The sequence below is a fragment of the Eschrichtius robustus genome, chromosome 2, assembly GCF_028021215.1.
Source record: "Eschrichtius robustus isolate mEscRob2 chromosome 2, mEscRob2.pri, whole genome shotgun sequence".
In the NCBI taxonomy this organism is placed as follows: Eukaryota; Metazoa; Chordata; class Mammalia; order Artiodactyla; family Eschrichtiidae; genus Eschrichtius; species Eschrichtius robustus.
In genome coordinates this window covers 566,792-589,432 of record NC_090825.1, presented here as the reverse complement: position 1 = coordinate 589,432, position 22,641 = coordinate 566,792, and the positions used below count along the sequence as shown (strand labels likewise).

Here is a 22,641-nt window from a genome sequence, read left to right as displayed (position 1 = left end):
GGCGGGCGGGTCACTTCCGGCCGCGGCGCCCGCTTCCGGCGCGATCCTACAAGCTCCGCGGCGAAGCGGGCGGAGATCCGGGGCTGAGGGGCGGCGGCCACGGTCCGGCAGGGCTCGCTGCTGCCCTCGGCGCCGTCGCCATGGGCAAGAAGCACAAGAAGCATAAGGCCGAGTGGCGCTCGTCGTACGAGGGTGAGGCGGCAGACGCGCTTTGTGACGCCGGGAGGGCGGGCGGGCGGGCGGGCGTTCGAGGCGGCGGGGATCCCGGGGACGAGAGCGGGGGTCCGGGGCGCGCCGGCGGGGGTCTCGGGGCCGCGCCTCTCACGCGTCCGTCTAGCTCTGGCCGCATCCTGGAGAGAAGCGCTGAGCATCTCTGTGGTTCTTCGTCCGTGTTTCCCGAGGTCTTCTCGCGCCTTTCCCGCCTGTGCCCTGGTCCGGCAGCCCTGGTCCCGGTGTCAGGGACGCCGCACGGGGGCTGCTTCAGGACAGGAAGGGGGTGACCACGGGCCAGGACCTGGGGGTAGGGGATTGGGCGCCTGGGCCCCAGGCGTGGTCTGGCTCCTCCTCCCTGACAGTGACCCAGAGATCTCCCTGCAGCCCCCCTGAGAGTGACTGTGGGCGGGGCGGAAGGAGCACCCCACCTGTCTTTGCACCCAGCAGCATCTTTCGCTGATGGTTTTGGCATTCCCCTGCTGTCCCCCTGAGCTCAGCTGATCCCCCCACCTTCCTGGGCCTCTGTGTCCTCCCCGTGACACCCCACCCTGGGCCCGCCCTGCTGCCCACAGGGCAGCAGTGAGCGCCCTGAGCACACACGGTGAAGGCCGCCTGCGTGTCCACAGACTATGCAGACAAGCCTTTGGAGAAGCCCTTGAAGCTGGTGCTCAAGGTTGGAGGAAGTGAAGTGACAGAGCTCTCGGGGTCCGGCCACGACTCCAGTTACTACGATGACAGGTCAGACCACGAGCGAGAGAGACACAAGGAGAAGAAGAAGAAGAAAAAGAAAAAGTCGGAGAAGGAGAAGCACCTTGACGATGAAGAAAGGAGGAAGCGAAAGGTGAGCGAGGGCGGCCGAAACCCCTGGGGGGCAGGTGGAGTAAGGGCTTCCTGGCCTCAGGAAGGGGGTGTTCTGTTTCTAGTAGGGTGCACCCTGCAGAGGTCAGTTGCTTCGGTTTTGGCTCTTTGTGCATCGTTTCTTGCCTGGCCCCTGGGGGGCGGGTCTTTGAAGGGTGGTGGTCTGGAGTAAGAAGAGGCTCTGGAAGAGGGCTTTTCTCTCGTAGCTTTCCCTTAGAAACACGAGATCTGTTAACAGCTGCTCCGTTGCTCTCGCTGCCTTGACCCTGCCTCACAGGAAGAGAAGAAGCGGAAACGGGAAAAGGAACACTGTGACACAGAGGGAGAGGCGGACGACTTTGATCCCGGGAAGAAGGTGGAGGTGGAGCCGCCCCCCGACCGGCCTGTCCGAGCGTGCCGGACACAGCCAGGCAAGTGGCGGCGTTTTCACAGACGTCCTGGAGCTTTGGAGCTTGTCGCTGGGAACTAGTGCTTGGCATCCGCCCTTCAACTCTTGGGAGAAGCATAGGAAGGAAGGAACAGCATTTTCTCTTCCAGGGCCTCACACAGAGTAGCTGGAGGGACCTGAGGTTCTTGCCGTCCTCTTTGAACTTGTAGAGCAGGGCTTGGCCCACCGCTGCTCCTGGCCTTTTTTTTTTTAAAGCCCATGAGCTAATGAGAAGCTCATCGTAGACGGGAGGAGGCTAGTGCTGGCATCAGTTATGCAGGACATCAGCTCCCTTGGGAGCTCTGCTGGCTCCAGCAGAGGAAGGCTTCTGGAGTGCTCGGGACCCTCTGATTTGTGTGTGGTCACTTCCCTCAGAGGCTGTCAGGTTGTCGGGAGGTACTGAATGGGAGGCAGGTTTGTCCTGCAGGTGTTTCTTTCTTGGCTTGGGGTCTGACCACCTTTGATTTGCCGGGGTGGCGGGGGGGAGGTACTGTATTGCAGTCGTGGGGTTGCTGTTTCCTGGCAACACCCTCTCCTGCGGGAGTCATTGCTGTAGGGAACAGGTAGGACTCAGGGCCCTTGGGCCTGTTGTGGAGCAGAGAAGGTCAGGCACAGAGCATCAGTTCCTCAGATGAACGCGCCTGAAGTTACTACAGTTACTAGTAATTGCTAGCTTAATCTGCGTAACAAGCTGTCTGAGGGCATACGTTTAGCACCTGCCCCGGCAGACCTGAAAAGCTCTTGATCATACGATGCTCTCTTGGACCTGTCCTGATCACTCTCGAGAGCGTCACTCTTGGGACCCCCTGGTCTGCACTCGTGTTGCCCTTCAGCCCGGGAGTGAGCCATTTCCCCAAGGAGCCCTGGTTGCTTGGTGGAGAACAGCATTCAAAATGCCAGATCTGGGCGCTGGGTGTGGGCCTTGGGGGACAAAGCTAGGGAGGACCACTTAATACGTACTCTTGTGGAAGGAAGCCTGTACCGACATCCGCGTTCACATTCCCTGAAAACCGTGTTTTTCACACCATGGGCCCAGAGACGTAGTTAACAATTGGAGTCCTCACAGGAACCCTCATTTTTATTCCCATTTTACAGATAAACAGAGGCGTGCCCAGAAGTTTAGGCTTGTAAACGATACCAAGTACAACGATATCGGTGCCTCCAGGGTCAGCTTCTATGTCCAGAGCCTTCTGCTGCTTCATACCTTGTGTGGAATGTCCCAGGCCCAGGAGTGATGGGGGCTGGAGACAGGGTGATGAGTGATGGCTCCACATCACTGTTTTAGAGGGGTGTTGGCAGTCTGAGGGGTTTAGGGGACCAATGCTGAGGGTGCCCTTTTTCACCCTGCTGAGCTTTGCGGGGTCTGCTTATCTTTATATCCAGTTCTCATTTGAACCCAAAACATTGTAGAACAAGAAATAGATAAATAAGTACTACGAAATTGGAGTTTTCTTTCTGGTGAAGTGATACCAAAATCCTTTTGTTCAATTTTATTTTTTTACTGTTTAAATCGTCAGCTGAAAATGAGAGCACGCCTATTCAGCAACTACTAGAGCATTTCCTCCGCCAGCTCCAGAGGTAAAGAGCTTTTCTAAAGAGCTTGTGCTAGGGGACATCCGAGGTGCCTTCTCTCTCTGGCGTTCTTGCCTCACCCCGTCCCCTGTGAAGCAGGCACTTCACCTTCACTGGGTAACGCTCGGTCGGGGCGGTGGGGCGCTGCCATGTGGGCGCGGAGCTGGGAGGGCTCCAGAACACTTCCTTCACCTCCTCTGAGTCTGCACCGGTTGTCAGACGCCCTGACGTAGAGTCATGGCAGGAGCCGGGACGGTAGTTTTGGAATTTTCAGTGTATCTAAAATACCACAATTTTAAAGAGCATAAATTTTATTTGTTATTTTTAAGAAACAATCTTAAAATTTGGTTAATTGTATCAAATTTTTTACTGTGAGGGGTTTTGTTCAGAAATTTAGATTTTAGGGTTTTTCCAGTTTAAATAAAGATGTTTGTGTTTTCAGAAAAGATCCTCACGGATTTTTTGCTTTTCCTGTCACCGATGCAATTGCTCCTGGATACTCAATGATAATAAAACACCCGATGGATTTTGGCACAATGAAAGACAAAATTGTAGCTAATGAATACAAGTCAGTCACGGAATTTAAGGTAAATTCATTTCAGCTCCTGAAGTCATTGTTAGGAGGCTCCATGTGTCTTCACGTCCAGTGGACACTTCGTACATCTTAGGTTGTTTCCAGTTCCAAGTTTTCGTGGGTGTTTCTGTGTGGGGTTGACGTTTCGCCAACATAGGGGTTGGTTGTACTTTTCTCAGTATTTTGGTCTAGGAGCTGGCCTGTATGTTGCTTGTAGTAGACGTGTTTCTTTTTTAAGTTACTGTTTTGGCATAAACGGACATGTTGGGTCAAGCGAGGATGTGTTCCTTTTGGCCTGGCTCCAGAGTGGGTATTTTTAGAAACATAATTTTCCTTATCTTAATAACGGGGAGTTTAAATTTTTTAGGATAATAAATCTTTATGTATTCTGAGTGCTCTGTCCCTAACTCCCTGTTTCTCAGCACTGGCTGTGAAAGGGAAAAATGGCTTATTGGCTTTCAGATTCGGGGGAAGATCAAAACGAATGCCTGACAACATTGACAATACTGTCACTTAGAAAAAGGCATTAGGTTTCTTTCCTAGGTTCTGTTAACTTTGGAAAAGCTTGGCTTTTCTGTTTTTATTTACTGGAGACCTTACTGAAAGGGTTTGCTGACCTGCAGAAACAGCACAATAGACTAAAGGGAGGGTGGGAGAAAAGGAAAGTTTTCATAGGAAGGTCAGGCACTACTCCTGTGGGCAGGTGGTTAACAATAATCCATGTCCTAGAGTCGACCTGTCTACCTGCAGGCCCCTAATTTGGTCACTCACCCAGTGACAAAGCCAAGACGTGTCCTCCAGAGAGTGTTCTGAACCTGTCACAGTTGGGATCTGTGACAGAGGGACTTTACGGCCTCAGTCCCAGCCCTGGGGACACTGGCACGTGACTTGGTAAGGACTCCGGGTGGCACACGCTACGTTAGCAGTTGTCCATCCTGAGGTCTGACTCACCTGTGACAGGTGTACCCTAAGGAATTTGGCTAGATGGTAAAATGCTGATATTTCAAAGCATTTACTTTTATTGTAAGTTTTTCACTAAGGCTCTTCTTTATTTTAGGGGAAAGTGGTTTTCTAACGGTACTAGAGTAACTGTCTGTAGACAGAATTTTAAATCCTTTGGAAAAATCCCAGAGATAGAGGACATGCCCACCTCTCAGTTCATCCCTCTGCTTTTGCTTGAAAGAACCAGTTGTTGGGTTTTTTTCCTATTAATGTCTGAGTTCCTTCCAAAGAGAGGGAATAGGGTGGGTCAGGAAGGAAGCAGAGGGAACCAGCATTTTACTCCTGTGAAATGTGTGTATTACGTTCAGAAAGCAGTTACACACTTTGGCAAGCTTCTCACCGGAATATTTTTCATACAAGTAAAGACCAATGAACAATTATGAAAATCTCTCAGAGTTTTTAAAAAGTATCCTCAGCCATAAAAAAGAATGAAATATTACCATTTGCAGCAACATGGATAAACCTAGAGATGATCATACTAAATGAAGTATTGTCAGACAAAGACAAATGTTATACGACATCACTTGTGGAATGTAAAAAATGTAACTGAATCTATATACAAGACAGAAACAGACTCATAGGCATGGAAAACAAACTTACAGTTACCAAAGGGGAAAGGCATGGGGGGAGCATAAATTAGGACTTTGGGACTAACAGTTACAGACTATTATATATAAAACAGATAGGCAACAAGGACTTACTATATAGAGCAGGGAACTATATACTCAATATCTTATAGTAATCCGTAGTGGAAAATAACCTGTCAAAGTTCATATAAATTCACAACGATTACTCTTTGAATTAAAGAGCCAAATTGTCTTCCACTCTGTTTCAGCCACTTCTGGCCTCTTTTGATAGAAATCTCAACTCTTTGTTGTTATCTGTGGTGTTTCAAACTTGATGAATTCATTTTCTTTTCAGGCAGATTTCAAACTGATGTGTGATAATGCAATGACATACAACAGACCAGACACCGTGTACTACAAGTTAGCTAAGAAGATCCTCCACGCGGGCTTTAAGATGATGAGCAAAGTAAGGGACCCTCTAACAGCGAGCGCGGAGCCACGGCTGTGAGCGTCCTCCTCCTCCACGGTCCTCGTGCCTAAACGGCAGCTCACAGTGACTGACACGCTTCCATCCATCCGCCCCTGGCCACGGCGTGGGCCCTCTGCTCTAGGGTAGCCCCCCAGCCAGCCGCCCTCCCCACGCCCCTCTCCTGCAGGCGCTCTCTTCTCTCTGCTCCTGCCCCAGCTGCAGGGTCTCGCGTAGGTTTGGTGCAGAGTTCCGGATCTCTTGGTCTCACTGGGTTGCAGCCTGCGTTGCGGGCTTGTTTTACGTGGTTGCCTCTCTGAAGCCAGACAGCCATCCCGGCCGTCCCAGGTGGCTTCCCCGACCTCTCCCGTGAGCCAGGCTGCATGCGTCACGCATCTAGGACCAGTGCCTTGGGCCTGACCAGCCCATAGGTGAGGTGCATCCCCGCCGGCTCTGACCACTCCCGGCCAGTTGGCACGCCCTTTGGTGCCGCACCCCGTGGCAGGTTAGCTGTTAGGCCAGGTGAGGCTGTGGCCACCCATCCCATCCCATCGTCATGGTGCCTTGGCCGGAGGGAGAGGTAAAGTCCCTGCTGCTCTGTCCTTTCTGATTCTAGGAGCGGCTGTTAGCTTTGAAGCGCAGCATGTCGTTTATGCAGGACATGGATTTTTCTCAGCAGGCAGCTCTTTTGGGCAACGAAGATACAGCCGTCGAGGAGCCTGTCCCTGAGGTTGTGCCCGTACAAGTAGAAACTGCCAAGAAATCCAAAAGGCCGAGTAGAGAAGTCATCAGGTAAAGGACCGCCCGCCTTGGGGGCCATGGCTCTGTGGAGAGCGGGGGACAAGCTGGGCCTCGCGGGTCTGCGCAGCTGCTGTGGACAGGCTGCCTGCGTTGCTGGCCGGAGAGTTTGCTCTTTGGAAGCCGAGGGCCATGTTGTAGCCCCCGGGCTTTCAAGGCAGCTGGGACAGCCCTGGACCCTGTGTTCAGAGGGAGGCGACCCTTCTTACCTTCCCACCTTGGGAATGAGGTGGCCCCGGTGGATGCTGGGAGTGTCAGAAGACCCTGAGCCCCGGGGTCAGTTGTGAGGGGCGCAGCTCTCTGCTCTGTGACCCACACACTCCGCGTGCCAGTGCACAGTGGCTTGTCCTGGCAAAGAGTTGCTGTCGCCCTGATGGACCCCCGCCGGCCGGCCGGCCACACGCACGCTCTGTCCCAGGCGTGGCTCGCCAGGGCCAGCTGTTTGGCTCTGCAGTGTCCACTGCTGACCAGTCACTGCTATTCCCACACCCGTGCTCTGTGTGAATATTTGTTGACCCTTCACTCCCAAAGACATGCCCTCCTGCGTAGGACGCGCATTGGCGACCTGGGCTTGCCCGTAGCAGGCTCGGCGCGGGTGTGCTGCTTTGGGCAGACGGCTGCGTGAGGGCGGGCTCCCCGCGCCGGTAGCTGTGAGCCTGGGCCTGAGCGAGGGCCTTCCGTAGGCTCAAGAGCCCCAGGAGGGCTCACCCCATCCCCACAGTTCCTTGCAGGGGCCCGGCGCCTCTGCTTCTAGAGCCTTCCGCTGGGAGGGGGCGGGGGGCGTCTCCCTCGGGCGCTGGCAGTCCACTCTCCCTCCGCCTCTGCGGTCTTAGGCGCCCCGGGTCCTGGGGGGCCGCCCTCCAGCCCAGGCTTACTGCCAGCGCCCCAGCCCCGCGTGGGATTGTCATTTTTTCTACTGACGCCTTGAGTGGCACTAACCCGTGAGGCTTCTGTCGCTCTTCAAGTGACCAAAACGTGCAGCCGAGATGCAGGAAACGCGGAGCGTCTGCTTGGCTGGTACCTTCGCGTCTTAGCGGAAGCGTCGCAAGTAGAGGCAGGGAGTTGCAGCGCGCTCTGCGCCGCCCCGCCAGCCAGCCCTGTGCTGCGCCCGGCGTGGCGTGAGGGACGGACCGTGGGGATGAGGGTGAGCGTGCCACGTGCGGCCCGTTGACTCCTGCCTGTTCCTGCCTCGTAGCTGCATGTTCGAGCCGGAAGGCAACGCCTGCAGCCTGACCGACAGCACCGCGGAGGAGCACGTCCTGGCCTTGGTGGAGCACGCGGCCGACGAGGCCCGGGACAGGATCAGCCGGCTGCTGCCCGGTGGCAAGGTAGCTCCCCCGACGGGCTGGCTGTGTCTCTGCCGGGACAGCGGCACGGCCGTCACGGGCGAGAGGTCAGCCGGGCATTACGAGCGTGCGGCGCTGCTGTCATCGGAGGGGTCGGCTCCTCCTCCCCACTGGCCGGGGTAGCCTGCTGGCGGGTCTCCCGGAGGGCGGGGAGGGACTCCAAGGGCACCTCAAGGACAGGACGGGTGTGGTTGTGTGCGGGCCGCCCGCCAGCAGGGGCGCTACCCTCTGTCCCGGACCGAGGCCGAGCCGGCCGGGACTCTCCGCTGTAGGTGAATCCTTTCCCCCGTGTGCTCACGTGTCTGTGTGCCCCTGCAGTCCCTCGTGGGTGTGACCCAGGTGTGAGCCTGTGCAGAGGGCTGCTGGTCCTCACGAGGGGGCCCTGCGCTCCTCTGAGCACCTTCCAACACACAAGGCGTCCTACATCCGTGCATCCGATAGAAACAGGGTGAGTCACACATGTGTGCAGCTTTAAACTTCCTAGTAGTCATGTTAGCAAGGACACAGGTGAAATTAACCCTAGTGTTTAGTTTGACCTGATAATGTCTAAAATTTTATTTCAACGTGCAGTCTGTGTAAAGACTTATTACAGTTTTACTTTTTTTTTTTGTACTAAGTCTGTGAAACATGCGTTGGAATTTACATTTTACATAAAGAAGTTTGAAGTGGTAACGATTTGGATGTGTCGGGTTATATGAAATACGTTACATTTTACGTCACCTGTTTCTTTTTATTTCCAATGTGCCTTCTAGAAAGTTTGAAGTTGCCCGTGTGGCTCACGTGATAGTTCTTTCTGTTGAGCTCGCTTGTCTGCACTCCTGTGGCCTTTCAGCCCTGGAGTCAGCATTTCTCCAAGGAGCCCTGGTTCCCTAGCGGAGAGCGGCATCCCAGACCTAGACCTGGGCCCTGGTGGACAAAGCTAGGAAGGCCCCGTCCGTCCGTACAGCCTGTACTGACGGCTGTGTTTACGTTCACTGAACACCGTGTTTTCACACTGAGACCTTCAATTCCGTCCAACATCCGTGGGTCTGCTTTGCTTTTCCCCCTTAGTAAGTTTCATAGTTCCACAGTGAGAAACCCGACTTACATCCCCTCTCCATCCCCCTCTACCCGTGCCCTACTCACCCTGCTCGGACGCTGGGCCCCTCGCACACACCGACCCACATGGCAGCCTCCCCTTCCTGGGCCCTCCCGACAGCCTGTGCAGGGGGGCTGCTCTTAGGTGCAGGCTGGTTTTCAAACGGAGATGAGTTCCCACGGGCGTCAGAGGTGGATCTCTGGTCTCCTTGACCAGGTCCCGCTCCAGCTCGCTTTGCTCGGGCCTCTGACTGCTGGAAAAGGCTGTTTCTAGGTTTCATTCTCTGTCTTCAAAGCTCCTGTTTGGAAGGGGTCCCGAGGAGCCCGTCCCAGAAGTTCCTCGATCGCACACGTGTGCACGTGGCCATTTGTTCACAGGGAAATGAGTAACTTCGTGGCCTTTTAGGATTCAGGCCATCCTCGGAGGCCTTGGTTCTGTTGGTGCCTCGGTGGAGCCCTGGGCCAGGGAGCCGGGGCCATGCGGAGAGTGGGCCCTCAGGCGTGCTTCCTTGCAGATGGGCTACCTGAAGAAGAACGGGGACGGGAGCCTGCTGTACAGCGTGGTCAACACGGCCGAGCCGGACGCAGACGGTGGGTGGCTCACACGCGCTCTCCTCACCTCTGTCCCGTCCAGTGACCTTGCACCTCACAGCCTGCCAGACATGCCCCTTTTCCCTGGTCACGACGCTGTGGGGAAGTGTAGATAAAGGCGTGTCCGGTTTTCCACGCAGCGGGATGCAAATGTGGTCTGTGGACCGCGGGCGGCCGTCCAGCGAGGACGGAGATGCTGGTCAGACCTTTCGGACCAAGGGCCCCCAAGCCCCAAGCGCTTTGGTCGCGCTCCCCAAGGCTGCAGCAAAGCCCTGGGAGCTGGGTTTGCCTCGCAGCCCAGCTGAGGCTCCTTTGTTGGAACTGGGGCACTGGGCTCTGCCCGCCCTCGAAGCTAGAACGAGGCAGGCGTCTGCCCCACACGGCCTGTTCGTCAGTTACATCAGGGAAGGTTTCGAAGGAGGCATGAGCTTCCTTGAAAGGAGGGTCCATCCAACCTGTATGGTCACGGCTGTGGTCTTTAAAGTACTTTTACATTTTTCCATCTTCTGGAAAAGTATTTCAAAGGCTTGTCACACACACACACAGCAGGTGAAACACTCCCCTTGTTCTCACCTGCGTGGATGTGGGACGGCTCTCACGGCCCAGCATGCCCCTCGGTGCTTCCCCGCCACTGCCAAGATGAGCAGGGTCACTCAGTGTCCTCTGATGTTTGAGGAGGACAAGCGTTGACCACTGCCTTTGACCTTCAGTTGGAGTGAATCATATGTTCTCGTTAGAAGAGAACAGGCGAGCTGGTCAACACTTAGAGAACATGAGATTAAGGTTCAGATTGGGGATTTGAAGGTCCTGCTCAGGTCACGTGAGCAACTTGAAGGGCGAATTCAGTGTAGGAATTGCCCTCAGGCTGCTCTGTTGCTCTTGGGGCACGTGGCCCGAGGTCTCTCGGTAGCGTGGGTTTGGGAAGGTTATGTTGCCCTGTGGTGGGCAGACAGCTGGCCTGTCGTTGTGAGAGCTGCGGGGGCGCTAAGGTGAGATCACGGTGTAGCTGAGATGAAAGGCAGCCGGCTGGGTAGATGGGCTGTAGATGGGCACAGGGAGCCCCCGGGCCCGCCCTCCTGCGTGCGCCCATCACTGCCTGGGGCTGGGGGCTCCGGGGTCAGCTGCTCACGGCCCTGGTCCCCTTGCAGAGGAGGAGACCCACCCGGTGGACCTGAGCGCGCTGTCCAGCAAGCTGCTGCCCGGCTTCACCGCGCTGGGCTTCAGGGAGGAGAGACGGAGCAGAGGTGAGTGCCCCCGCGGCCCCGGCTCACCGTGTGGGCGCCGCATCCGGCCCTGGTTCTGACTCTAATCTCCCAAGTCGGGTCGCGTGAAGCGGCCGGAATCGGGAGCCCACCGGGCGGGAGGGGGGGCGGCGCAGGTGCCGCCTCTGCCGCTGGGGGGGCGGGGCCTGCACTTGGCGGCCGCCCTGCGGGTGCGGTGTACGTTTCCTCCAACAAGCCGTCACGCTTCATCCGTTGGAGGGGTCGCGAGACTGCCTGCAGCGGGGGCCCTGCGCGAAGGGCGGGAGGACGCGTGGGGCTCACGCTGGGCGCTCCGGTTTGCGCGGCTCCGCCGGGACCTCCCCTTCCCCGGAGGGCGCGGCGTGGGCGGGGCGCGGCGGCTGCGCGGGGCGTGGCCCGCGTGAGCCCGCAGCCCTGACGCCGCCCCGCCCCCCCAGTGACCTTCCTGTCCGGCGCCAGCACCGCGCTGTCCACGCACAACAACTCAGTGTTCGGCGACTTGAAGTGCGACGAGGTGGAGCTGCTGTACTCGGCCTACGGAGACGAGACGGGGGTGCAGTGCGCGCTGAGGTGGGCGGCGGCGCGGCCCGCTTGCGGGCAGGGCTGGGGTGGGGGCCGAGCGCCGTCCCCGGCAGCGGGGCCGGGTTGCTTCCAGGAAACCTCCGCGGCCACCGCAGGCGGCCCTCAAGCTCGGGTCACTCGGTCGGTCGGGGTTTGGGGGTGATGACGGTCCAGGCCGGAGCCACGGGAGCCCGTGTGTGGGGCGGCCGTGCGCCGTCAGGGAGAGCCGGGGTCACGGCTGTCCTGAAGAGGGTCTCGTGGCTGCGTGAGGGCTCCAGCCGCCAAACAAAGCGGCTCGCGCCACACGCGCTCAGGGCCTCCAGTCCTGGAGGCGGGAATCCGAGGTGCAGGTGCGGGCAGGGCTCGCCTCCCGAGGCCTCGCTCACCGGCGTGCAGACCGCCTTCCCCCGCACCCTCGCCCGGCTTCGCTCTGCGCGTCTGTGTCCGGAGCTCCCTTCCTCTGGGGACACCAAGGTTAGGCCCCCCAAAGACCTGGTTTTAACTTCATCACCTTTAAAGGCCCCGTCTCAGAGTACAGTCACGCTCTGAGGCATGGGGGCTCAGGGCCTCAACGCGAGAGTTTTGGGAACGCGGTTCAGCCCCAGCTGCGATTAAAATGTGATGTTAAAATTAGTGATAGAGCACTGCATTTTTATGGGGCTGTTTTCGTATTTTTTGTTTTCTGAGATGAAGTAGAAGTGGATCATTCTTTTAGAATTTTAGTGACTTTTCTATGGGGACAGTAACGACTTTGCTAGTCTCTGAGAAATAGAGTCTTCCCATGCTAGATCTTTGTTTTATTCCAAAGAGAATATGGAATATCTTTGAAGAGCACACAACAAGAAATCAGTTAGCCCCTAATACAGTAAATGAATACCTCACCCTGATTTTTGTGCGAAAAAAGAAGTGAAGGTAAAGAAGCGAGGAGGAAGCTGCAGGTGGGAGGCTCGTGTCCCGAGTGGTGGCCCGCTCCTCGGCTCGCAGCTCTGGGGGCGCCGCTCCCCTTGGTTCAGGCAGCAAGTGCGGCCAGCACGAGCTCGCCCCCGGCGCCTGCTCCTGGAAGGCCTGCGGATCCCGGGCCTCCTGAACAGCCCAGGGCGCAGGCCGCGCCCTTCGAGGTGCCAGCGCCCCTTCCCCTGGGCACTCCCAGGCCCCCGGGAGAGCTGCTGCTCGGCCCTGCTCCCCACCCCAAGGCTCCTGGTGGAGACCCTCCAGGCCCGCAGCCCTCCCCGCCCCACGTGAGGGCCTTTGCAGTCCGGGGCCCCTTCTGGGACTTGGCCTGGCTCTGCTGCTTGGGCTCTGGGTTCCGTTCCCGGGCTCCTTTCCAAATTTGCTATTTAGTCTTATTTTGGACTTTCAAGCATTCACATGGTCAGGAAATCAAAATGACACTCAAGGTGCACGTGGGGAGTCTTTCTCCCGTACCTGCGCCCCCCGCCCCCCAGTGTGGAGCCCTCCGCTGCACATTCTCCTCGATCTCCCTGTGCTTCTAAATCCAAAACAAGCAGATAGGAGCGTGCTTCTTGTATGAAAGTTAGCGTGAGGTATGTCGGTATGCGGATACGTGTTCTTCACTTTGCTCTTTAACTTTTCTGGGTCATGGGCCACTCTGATGAAGACTGTTGTCCACTCCCCAAGCCGCCCCACCTGGAGGGCTGTAGCACTCAGGGAGAGCCTGTCCTGTGGGGGGATGTCTGAGGGGCATGCAGCCAGGATGGGGAGTGGGCACGGAGGGTGGGTTCCAGCCTGTTCTCTCGCGGCCCCTCCCAGCCTGCAGGAGTTCGTGAAGGATGCCGGGAGCTACAGCAAGAAGCTGGTGGATGACCTCCTGGACCAGATCACGGGCGGGGACCACTCGCGGCTGCTCTTCCAGCTGAGGCAGGTGGGCGCGCTGGGCCACTCCTGTGCCCGCCGGACCGGGCGCTAGGGGATGTGCTGTCTTTAAGTGGTCGGTGGCTATTCCTCCCTCTCTGGTTATTATTTATTCTTTGTTTTTACTTTAGCCAGTTGTCTTTCAGAGAAACTTCTAAAGATCCTCTCTGTCTAGCACGTATTCTCCATTGCTCTCTAGATCTACATTTCTTTCATCTGCTGTCACTTTTCTTCGTCCTGAAAACTTTCCTTTGAAGTTTCTTAAAGGACAGATTTGCTGGCTGCGAATTTACTCAGCTTTTTCTTTATCTGAAAAGTGTCTTCGTTTTCTTTCATTTTTGAAAGTTATGTTCCCGGTGTGGAATTATAGGGTGACGTTTTAGCCTCTACTTAAAACAATGTCTTACTCGCTTTGTTTCTGAGGAAGTGTCTGCAGTCATTTTTATCTTTGTTTTCCATTTGTAATGTGTCTTTTTTGGTCAAGATCAAGGATTGGCAAATTTTGGCCCATAAGCTAATAGTGTTTTTTACAGTTTTTGAAGGTTTAAAGAAAAAAAAAACGTGCTACAGACCGTGCGTGACTGCAAAGCCCCAGATATTTGCTCTCCAGCCATTTGGAGAAAAAGTGCTGCCTGCTCCTCTAGATACTTTAAAATTTTGGTCTTTATAACTGACTTTCATCCGTTTACTTTTGTTGTTTCTTCGTGTGCTTTTCCTTGTATTTATTCTGCTTAACATTTGTTGAGCTTCTTGGGCTTACCGGTTTATAGTTTTCATCAAATTTGGAATATTTTCAGCCTTTATTTCTTCAGATATCTTTTTTTCTTTTTTGTGTGTGAAGTCTAGATTGTGCTTTTCTTTATCATTTTTTTATTGAAGTATAGTTGATGTGCAATGTTATGTAAGTTTTAGGTATACAATATAGTGATTCACAATTTTTAAAGTTTAAATTCCATTTCTAGTTATTACAAAATATTGGCTCTATTCCCCGTGTTGCACAATACATCCTTGTAGCTTATTTGTGCAGAGTAGTTTGTGCCTCTTACTCCCCTGTCTTGCCCCTCCCCCCTTCCCTCTCCCCACTGGTTACCACTAGTTTGTTCTCTGTATCTGTGAGTCTGCTTCTTTTTTGTTGTATTCACTGGTTTGTTGTGTGTTTTAGATCACAAATATAAGTGATAACACACAGTGTTTGTATTTCTTTGAGTTATTTCACGTAGCATAAAACACTCCAAGTTCATCCATGTTATTGCCAATTGCAAAATTTCATTCTTTTTTATGGCTAAATAGTATTTCATTGTATGTATATGTGTGTGTGGGTGTGTGAGTGTGTGTGTGGGTGTGTGTGTGTATATATATATATACACACACACACACGCACGCACCTATAAACACCACATCTTTTTTATCCATTCATCTGTTGATGGACACTTAGGTTGCTTCCATGTCTTGGCAAACGTAAATAATCTTCTATGAACATTGGAGTGCATGTATCTTTTCGAATTAGTATATATTTTGGATATATACCCAGAAGTGGAATTGCTGGATCACATGGTAGTTCTGTTTTTAGTTTTTTGAAGAAATCTCCGTACTGTTTTTCCATAGTGGCTGCACCAATGTACATTCCCACCAACAGTGTAGGAGGGTTCCCTTTTCTCCACGCCCTCTCCAGCATTTGTTATTTGATGACAGCCACTCTGACAGGTGTGAGGTTATAACTCATTTTGGTTTTGATTTGCATTTCCCTGATGATTAGCAATGTTGAGCATCTTTTCATGTGCCTGTTGGCCATCTGTATGTCTTCTTTGCAGAAATGTCTGTTTAGTTCTTCTGTCCATTTTTTAATTGGGTGGGTTGTTTTTCTGATGTTGAGTTGTATGAGCTGTTTATGTATTTGGGATATTAACCTCTATTAGTCATATTATTTGCAAATATTTTCTCCCATTCAGTAGGTTGTCTTTTTGTTTTGTTTATTGTTTCCTTTCCTGTGCAAAAGCTTTTAAGTTTAATTAGGTCCTGTTTGTTTATTTTTGTTTTTATTTCCTTTGCTTTAGGAGACAGATTCAAAAACAAAAATATTGCTACGATTTATATCAAAATGTTCTGCCTATGTTTTTTTCCTAGGAGTTTTATGGTTTCTGGTCTTACACTTAGGTCTTTAATCCATTTTGAGTTTGTTTTTGTATATGGTGTTAGGTAGTGTTCTAATTTCATTCTTTTACATGTAGCTGTCCAGTTGTCCCAGCACCACTTGTTGAACAGACTGTCTTTTCTTGCGTTGGAAGAAGTAATATTGTTAAAACGGCCATGCTATCCAAGGCAATCCACAGATTCAGTGCAATCCCTATCAAAATACCAGTGGCATTTTTCACAAAACTGGAACAAATAATTTTAAAATTGATATGGAAACACAAATAGCCAAAGCAATCTTGAGACAGAATAGCTGGAGGTATCACACTCCCAGACTTTAGACTGTACTACAAAGCTAGAGTAATCAAAACAGTGTGGTATTGGCACAAAAACAGACACACAGATCAGTGGAACAGAATAGAGAGCCCAGAAATAAACCCATCCACTTATGGCCAATTTATGACAAAGGAGACAAGAACAGTTTGATCACTTTTCTGAATGTGAACTGTGTTCAGAGTGGCATAATTTCAGGTGTGCCACAGCATAAATAGCATCCAATAATGAAATATATATGTTAGCAGAAGTTTATGTGAGGAAATAGACGTTAAAACAATGGCAGTATTTATTTTTCTACTTAAAAGTTGTGGAGCTTTTAACACAAGCGAATCCCAGAAACATCATCTTGAGCCAAAGATCGCAGATGGAGAGCATGCAGGCTGAGTAGCTGTTTCTAGGTTCGTCCACAGAACTAGGGTAGTTTCAGTCAATGCTCCTGCCAGATCACAGGGCACAGCTCAGTGCAGCGTTTGTGCTGTGGTCAGAGTGGTGGTCACAGGGGTGGTCAAGTGTACGCCCTCCCCTGGCGCTGAGCAGGCCAGAGAGAAGGGTGCCTGGCCCGTGGCCCCATCCCTGCAAGGGCGGCGGCACCACAGGCGTCCTGCTCTGTCGGGATCCAGCTGGTCTCTGCATCTCTCTACCTCCTGGGTTAAACCATCTTCTGGGTTAAACCATCGGCTGTTTTTCCAACGTCTGACTTTCCTCTTTGGTTTTCTGCCCCTGGGGATGCAGACGCAGGTTGGGCTGCTCTGCTTGGTGTCCACCTCACCCCAGGGTGGTCTCGTGAGCCGGGCCCCAGGGGGCGAGGGGCGGCCTCGCTCTGGCTGCGACCCGCGGGCCGTGTGAGTCACCGGGCAGCGTGACCCCATGAGGGCCCGCTCGGCGCAGCGGGTGGGCGCGTCCGCCTCACGCGCGGGCGGCTGGGTGAGTGGCCCTGGGTGAGTCTGTTGGGGAGCACTGGCCCTCGTCTCTCCTGCTTTGCAGAGGAGAAGCGTTCCGACGAAGCCCCCGGACGAAGGACAGGTGAGTCTCGTGGACAAGGTAGCGGAAGCCTAATCGTTCGGGTTCCCCTGAGGACAGTTGCGTTTGGCCTTTGAGGTGGGATGGTTGAGGTATTTTACTTAGAAACCGGCTGCGTTGCTGATGGAGGAATCCTAAGCGGTGGCCCCCCAGCCGACTGCGATGACTGGCTGGGGGTGTGGGCGCAGCACGCGCCTCTAAATCGGACAGAGGGATCCACGGGCTGGCGGGGCGGCCCGCAGGGTGAGCAGGGGGCTTCCGGTCCTCCCGGAAGGCGGGCTTGCCGGCGGGCACGTGCTCTCAGCTGGGGCGTCCCGGGGCCTCGCCGGCGCCGGGGCAGGCACTCTCTGAGGAAACGGTCCGCTGCGGTCCGGCCGTGGTTTCCTCATCCTGCCCTGGAGTGACTTGGAGCACTTGTGGCCCCCAGCTTTGCACATGGCCATGTGGGCAGAGGTGCCACTCCTCTGGGCAGGGTGTGGGGGCCTGGACTGCAGGGGTCACCTGGCCTTGGTGACCGGGGGGCCCAGCCAGGGCAGAGCGTCAGGTGCCTGTCAGGTGGGGGCCCTTGGATGGGCAGAATTGGAGAGGGTGCCGAGGGCATCTCCCCCGGGTGCACGGGGCGGCCAGGGTTCTGCTCGGGCCTCTGTCTGGGCTACACAGACACGTGTGGCGTTGGGTGCCAGCCTCGCACAGTCTGCGAGGAGCTGGGATGGGCTGCAGGCCGCCTTGGGCAGGGACCGCCCACTCTGGCCCGCAGCAGGGCCTCCGCGGGTCAGCCCAGAGAAGGAAGGAGAGTGCGCTGCTCTGGAATCTGCCGCGTTATCTGTTAAGTTCCTGGAAGGTAGCCTGGCCCTTCAGGTCTTGGGTCTCTCTCAGGTCCCCTCAGAGCCTGTAGGTCCCCAGAGACCGGCAGCCTTCATTGCTGGTCCAGGTACAGGCATCCACTGGGAGCTCACCCCTGGGCTGCGGCGTGGGCTCCTCGGGGTGGACACGACGCGGCAGGCCTGGCCTCCCCGTGGCTGGCAGGCCGTTAACATCCGTGTCAGCTGCCTCTCCTTTCCTGTCTCACGTCGCTTGTCTCCTGCAGGTGGGGGACCCTCTCGGGGATGGTGGCTCCACCCTGGACTTCATGGCCATGAAGTCCTATTCGGACGTCTCTCTGGACATCTCCGTGCTCGGCTGTCTGGGTAGGTTGTGCCGGGCGCTGTGTGTACCCTGCCCCCCAGGAGGGTGGCTCGGCCCTGCCCATTGGCTGCACGATAAAGACCCCCATCCTCAGGACCCCCCAGGTGACTCCAAATGGGGCTCGCCCGGCTCTCCTGTCTGACCTCAGGCCCCATCCTTGGGAATCGTCCGCTGGGGTCCCGCCCCTGGTTAGTGCAGCGGTGTGCACACCACCATCGTCTACGTGTGCCCGCTGGGCCTGCCCCATCGGGGAAGATGCCTCTGTGCTCCCTTCGGCTCTCGTGTGCTGACGAGGCCCTCCCAGCCCCTCGTGGCCAGTGGTTTTCGTGGAGCGTCTCCTCCCCTCCCCCTTCAGACCTGCTGGATGTACTGTGCGTCCCCTCGGCGGTCTCGCCCAGGGCAGTTCCCCCAGGGGACCTGTGGCAGCCTCTGGAGACCTCTTTGGCCTCACACTTGGGACCTGGTGCTTCTGGCCTCAAGTGGACAGAGGCCGGAGGTGCTGCTTACCGCCCAGAAACCCCAGAAGAGCCCCAGCAAGGATGGCCTGGCCTGCGGTTGGGGGCTGCGTCCGGGCCCCTGCCTGCTGTTGGAAGTGGACCTCATCACCCCGTCGTGAAGGGTGTCAGGCGGGCCTCACTCCGTCACGCAGCCTGGCAGGCCCTGTCTTCTGGTTGGAGCGCTTCAGACCTTTGGTGTTCAACGCAGTTATGGATAGGATTGCGTTCCAGCCTGCCATCTGGCTGTTTTCTGGTTTCCCAGCGGTTCAGGGGTCCCCAGGACCACCCCCAGATGTGGTGATTCCTTAGGACCCCAGGGCTTGGCAGGTGGTGGTCGTACTCACGGCTCATTACAGCGAAAAGACAAAGTCCAGGATCCCCAAAGGGGAGGGGCCCGGGGGGGTGTTGTTGCAGGAGACCCGGCGCCAGCTGCCCACGCCCTCCCCGCGAGCCCCCGGCCGGAGCTGTGACGACCGGCAGCCTCTGCTTGGCCCAGCCCCAGCCCCAGACTCCTAGCAGGAAGGCAGGGGCCCAGGACAAAGCACACCATGGCACAGATGGTCTGGCACATCGACCCCTCGGTCACTCGGCGGGTGGGACCCAGCCAAGGGCCGGTCTGGCCTTCTGACCAACTGTTCTTTTTCCTCTCGCAGAGTCTGAGGTTTTCTCCCTATTACCTGTTTTTGGTAGTTTGGTTACAGCAGCCCTGGTTTGTTCTTCTTTAGGTTTATTCTTCATGGGTTACGTTTCCTCGTTGGGCCTGGGGGTTTGGGGTTCTTATCGAATGTGGGGACTCTGGCTGTAGTTCTTCAACACTCTCCTGGGCCCGATTCTGCCCATTTGCCTTTGGTCTTCTCTCTGCTTGGTTTCGGGCCGTGGCGGACGGAGTCCTGGGGGCACTGGGCGCCCTTTCTGCTGCTGACCTGTCAGTCTCCTGGGCTCGCTGTAGCTGCCGTTCTTTTCACCCCCAGAAGCTCCACCGACTTTTCCTGCGTCGCCCCCTTCTTGCCTCTGGTCGCGTGTCCTTTGCCTCTTTTGCACACGTGGTGCGTGTTCCTAATCGCTGGCCCCGCATCTCATGTGCGACGCTCCCCGCCCCCCGCACCCCGGTGGGGCTGCGTGTCCCTGTTTCTCTGCCTGCCGGGTCGTGGTTGGCCGGATGCGCTGGATTTAGTCCGCGCCTTTGCACGTGCCGGGCGCCGTTCCGATGGTCGTTAGGCAGCTTGGAGCGTCGGGCCCTGTCCAGGTTTTTCTTAGGCCGTCTTAGGGTACAGAGCCAGGTCAGTGCAGGGCGAACGTGGTCCCGCCGTTGGGCCACGCCTTCTGGGGGCTTGGGCTGCAGGTATCCACAGCACGTGTGCGGCTCTTGACCCCCCAAGAGGCCGCCCTCCTACTGGCGCAGGGCAGGCTCGGCCAGGCAGTTGTCGTCCTTGGTGCGCGTGGTGACGAGCGAGCGTGGCTGCGGATGGACGGGCTGGCCAGCCTGGCCCACATCCCATCGTCCCGTGTGTGCAGGGAAAGTGAAGAAGGAGCTGGACCACGACGACGGCCACCTGAGCCTGGATGAGACCACGAAGCTCCTTCAGGACCTGCAGGAGGCGCAGGTAGAGCGCGGGGGCTCGCGGCCGTCCTCCAATCTCAGCTCCCTGTCCAACGCCTCTGACAGGGACCAGCACCACCTGGGTGAGGCCCGCCTCGTGCGGAGTGGCGTGGGTCACGGCTGGGAAGACCCTGGGAGGCCAGGGCACGTGCGGGGTTGGGTCCAGGTCCACGGGGCTCCGTGGGCCCCGCTGCCCCCCCAGGACCCTGCCCCCTGGGATTCCCGGGTCAGGCGGCTGCACTGAGGTGAAGGGTTTGGGTGGGACTCAGTCTAGGGATCTGGGGGCTTGGCCGGAAGGTGCTGCAGGTCCTGTGTCAGGAGGGGCCCCAAGCTGTGGACCTGCCAGCCTTCCAGAATGAGGGATTGGGAACGTTGCTTTCTTTTTGCTGTTCCTACTTCTGGTCCTGAAACAGCGTGTGGACAAGTATGTCCCTGCAGGACCCTCGTGTGGGGAGAGCACGGGACCTCGCTTGGCCTGGGAGTCTCCTGCTGAACCAGTGAGGGCGGGTGGGTGTATGGGGGCCCCACCCGGCCAGGGAGCAGATGGGTGTCTCCTGGCCCCTTGAGTGTGCAGATTAGTCCTCGTGCTGCTGTTTTAGTTCCCAGATACAGATACTGAGTTACTCTTTCAACGTAACAGATCTTGGCATTTGGGGGAGGGGGAGGGGACTGATCGCCTGTAGAGGTTTGGCTAAAACTGTCTTAAGGACCAGCGTTTTGGTCCCGTTAACCTTGTGATAAAGGCACGTGAAGGAGGTTCCAGGTGACCTTGGGGCAGCCCCAGATACGAGGACCCCAAGGTCTTGGTGGACTCAGGGTGACACTGGGGCTCCGGAGGCTGGGGTTGTCTGAGGGCCCCCGGCCGAGGAGCCTTCCTACCTGCAGAAGCAGCAACCCTGCTGCGTGGAGGCTCGGGGCCCCCTTTCTGGGGCCATCGGGTGGCCCGTCCCCGGGAGCCACGGCTCGGGGCTGAGGCCTGGGCTCAGCTGACGGCAGCCACGCGGACGTTCGTGTGCAGCACGTGTGAATTTGTAGCTGTTAAAGTTGTTCCGTGGAGCAGCGACGCCCCTGAAGGAGGGTCCTGAGCTGCGCGCGTGTGGCAGACGCTGGGTTGACACGTGCCTTCTCTCCCGTGATTGCAGGAAGCCCTTCTCGCCTCAGTGCTGGGGAGCAGCCAGAGGGGGCCCACGACCCGTACGAGTTTCTTCAGTCCCCAGAACCTGCAGCCTCCACGAAGAACTAGCCTTGTAGATAGTCTTTGATTGTTTCTATTTTTCAAGTTTTTATTTGCATGTACAGAGTTTTTGTCGTGAGACGAAGACTTTCATTTTGTTCCCCTTGGCATGCGGGAAGCAGCCCCGGGGAGGTGGTGAGCTGTCTGTTGTCATGTTAGCCGCGCTGGGATGCAGCGTTTCTGTGGATAGTCCTGTGCGTCCTGAAGAGCTGGAGGTCATTCATAAAGGGTGTGTGACCAGATTCTGGGAAGCTGGTGTGGTCTGTCTCCGAGCTTCTCGGTGGCGGTGAAGTCCTTCTCTGTGCCTGTGTGGACACACCTGTCTGCCCCGCGTCCTCCGGGAGAAGCCCTTGGGAGGCAGACGTGGGTGCGTCTGTCTCTGTTCCCTGGGGCGTCCTGCACGTTCCCGCCCCGCCCGTGCCCCACGTCACGTCCCCACGTTTCCCGGGCGGGCCGTGGCGGGGGCCGCGCGGGAGCTGGCAGTGAGGGCAGCGCCCCCTGTTCTCCGAGCCTGGTGCTGCGAGCTGGCGTGTCCTGCTGGCACGGCGAAGGGTTAAGTGTCCAAAAGCGCTCTTTGTTCTGGAAGTGTTTACTGGATGCCTGTTTGTGTTTGCAAAATGTAAATACAGATCTTAATAAAAAGATACACAAAGAGTGTCATTACGCGTATTTACAGCACTGCTAGGCGTCCCCTTTTGCGTGACTTAGTAAAAACCCTTGTCATGCGAGCTGGATGGCATTCCTTCTTCCTAGCCCCGTCTCCTGCCGTCTCCTCTGCATCTGGCCCGGTTCTTGGCACCGCAGTGACGTCCAGGGTCACGCCCATCCCCGCACAGTTTCCCGTTCTGTTCCCTCACCGTGAAACGTAAAACCGGAGCCTCCGTTACCTCCCGGGGCAGGGTCAGTCCTGGGAGAGGCGTGTGGCCGAGAGGCCAGGAAGCAGGGCTGGCTGCCTCGCCGTCTGGACAGACGCGGGTCCCTGTGAGCGCTGGGGAAAGGGGAGCACAAGGCATCTCACAGGCGAAGCGTCAGGAGCAGCTGTGGCCGCTGTGAGCAGATGAGCTTATCAGCAGGGCTGGTACGGAGCCGACGCCCGGGAGGGCTGGAGGGCAGCTGTCCTCCCTACCTACGCGGGGCCGCAGCCCGGCCGCAGAGCTGGCCCCAAGCCCTGTGGCTGGCCCTCCGCTGCCCTGCAGGCCCCCCCAGCCCCCACCTCAGCCAGCGCCCCAGCTGTGGGGAGGCCGGGAGGGGCAGGATCTGGATTTCCCCCCTTGGGATGGCGGTGGGCTCTGCCCCCACCAGGGCTCAGGAGGCCGGGACCCCTGCGCATCTCAGGCGGGGTCCCCACGGTGCAGCCCCGCGGGCGTGGCCTCTCCCTGGCCCGCAGCCTGAGTTCTGCAGTAGACGCCAGCGTGACGTGGAGTATAGCACATGAGGGCAAGGCCGCCGAGACAGAATATGAGTCCCTGGAGCAC

The 22,641-nt window shown here is 56.4% G+C and overlaps 1 protein-coding gene across 7 annotated transcripts; it reads left to right on the top strand.

Annotated features, from left to right (window-relative positions):
- Positions 1-54: 54 nt before the first annotated feature.
- BRD9 (bromodomain containing 9) lies at positions 55-21,821 on the top strand. 7 transcript variants are annotated; one of them, XM_068535108.1, is made up of 16 exons: positions 55-192; positions 840-1,054; positions 1,349-1,481; positions 3,016-3,076; positions 3,513-3,657; positions 5,568-5,678; positions 6,358-6,470; positions 7,672-7,804; positions 9,415-9,490; positions 10,639-10,734; positions 11,169-11,301; positions 13,063-13,174; positions 16,615-16,653; positions 17,738-17,837; positions 19,848-20,015; positions 21,075-21,821. In XM_068535108.1, exons 1-16 carry the CDS (start codon positions 141-143, stop codon positions 21,173-21,175), a joined length of 1,788 nt encoding a protein of 595 aa, XP_068391209.1. In that variant the 5' UTR covers positions 55-140; the 3' UTR covers positions 21,176-21,821. The 7 variants fall into 7 exon arrangements, with proteins under 7 accessions (XP_068391209.1, XP_068391208.1, XP_068391204.1 ...); XM_068535107.1 differs by having other exon boundaries at positions 6,355-6,470; XM_068535103.1 differs by having other exon boundaries at positions 6,295-6,470.
- The last annotated feature ends 820 nt before the right edge of the window (positions 21,822-22,641 follow it).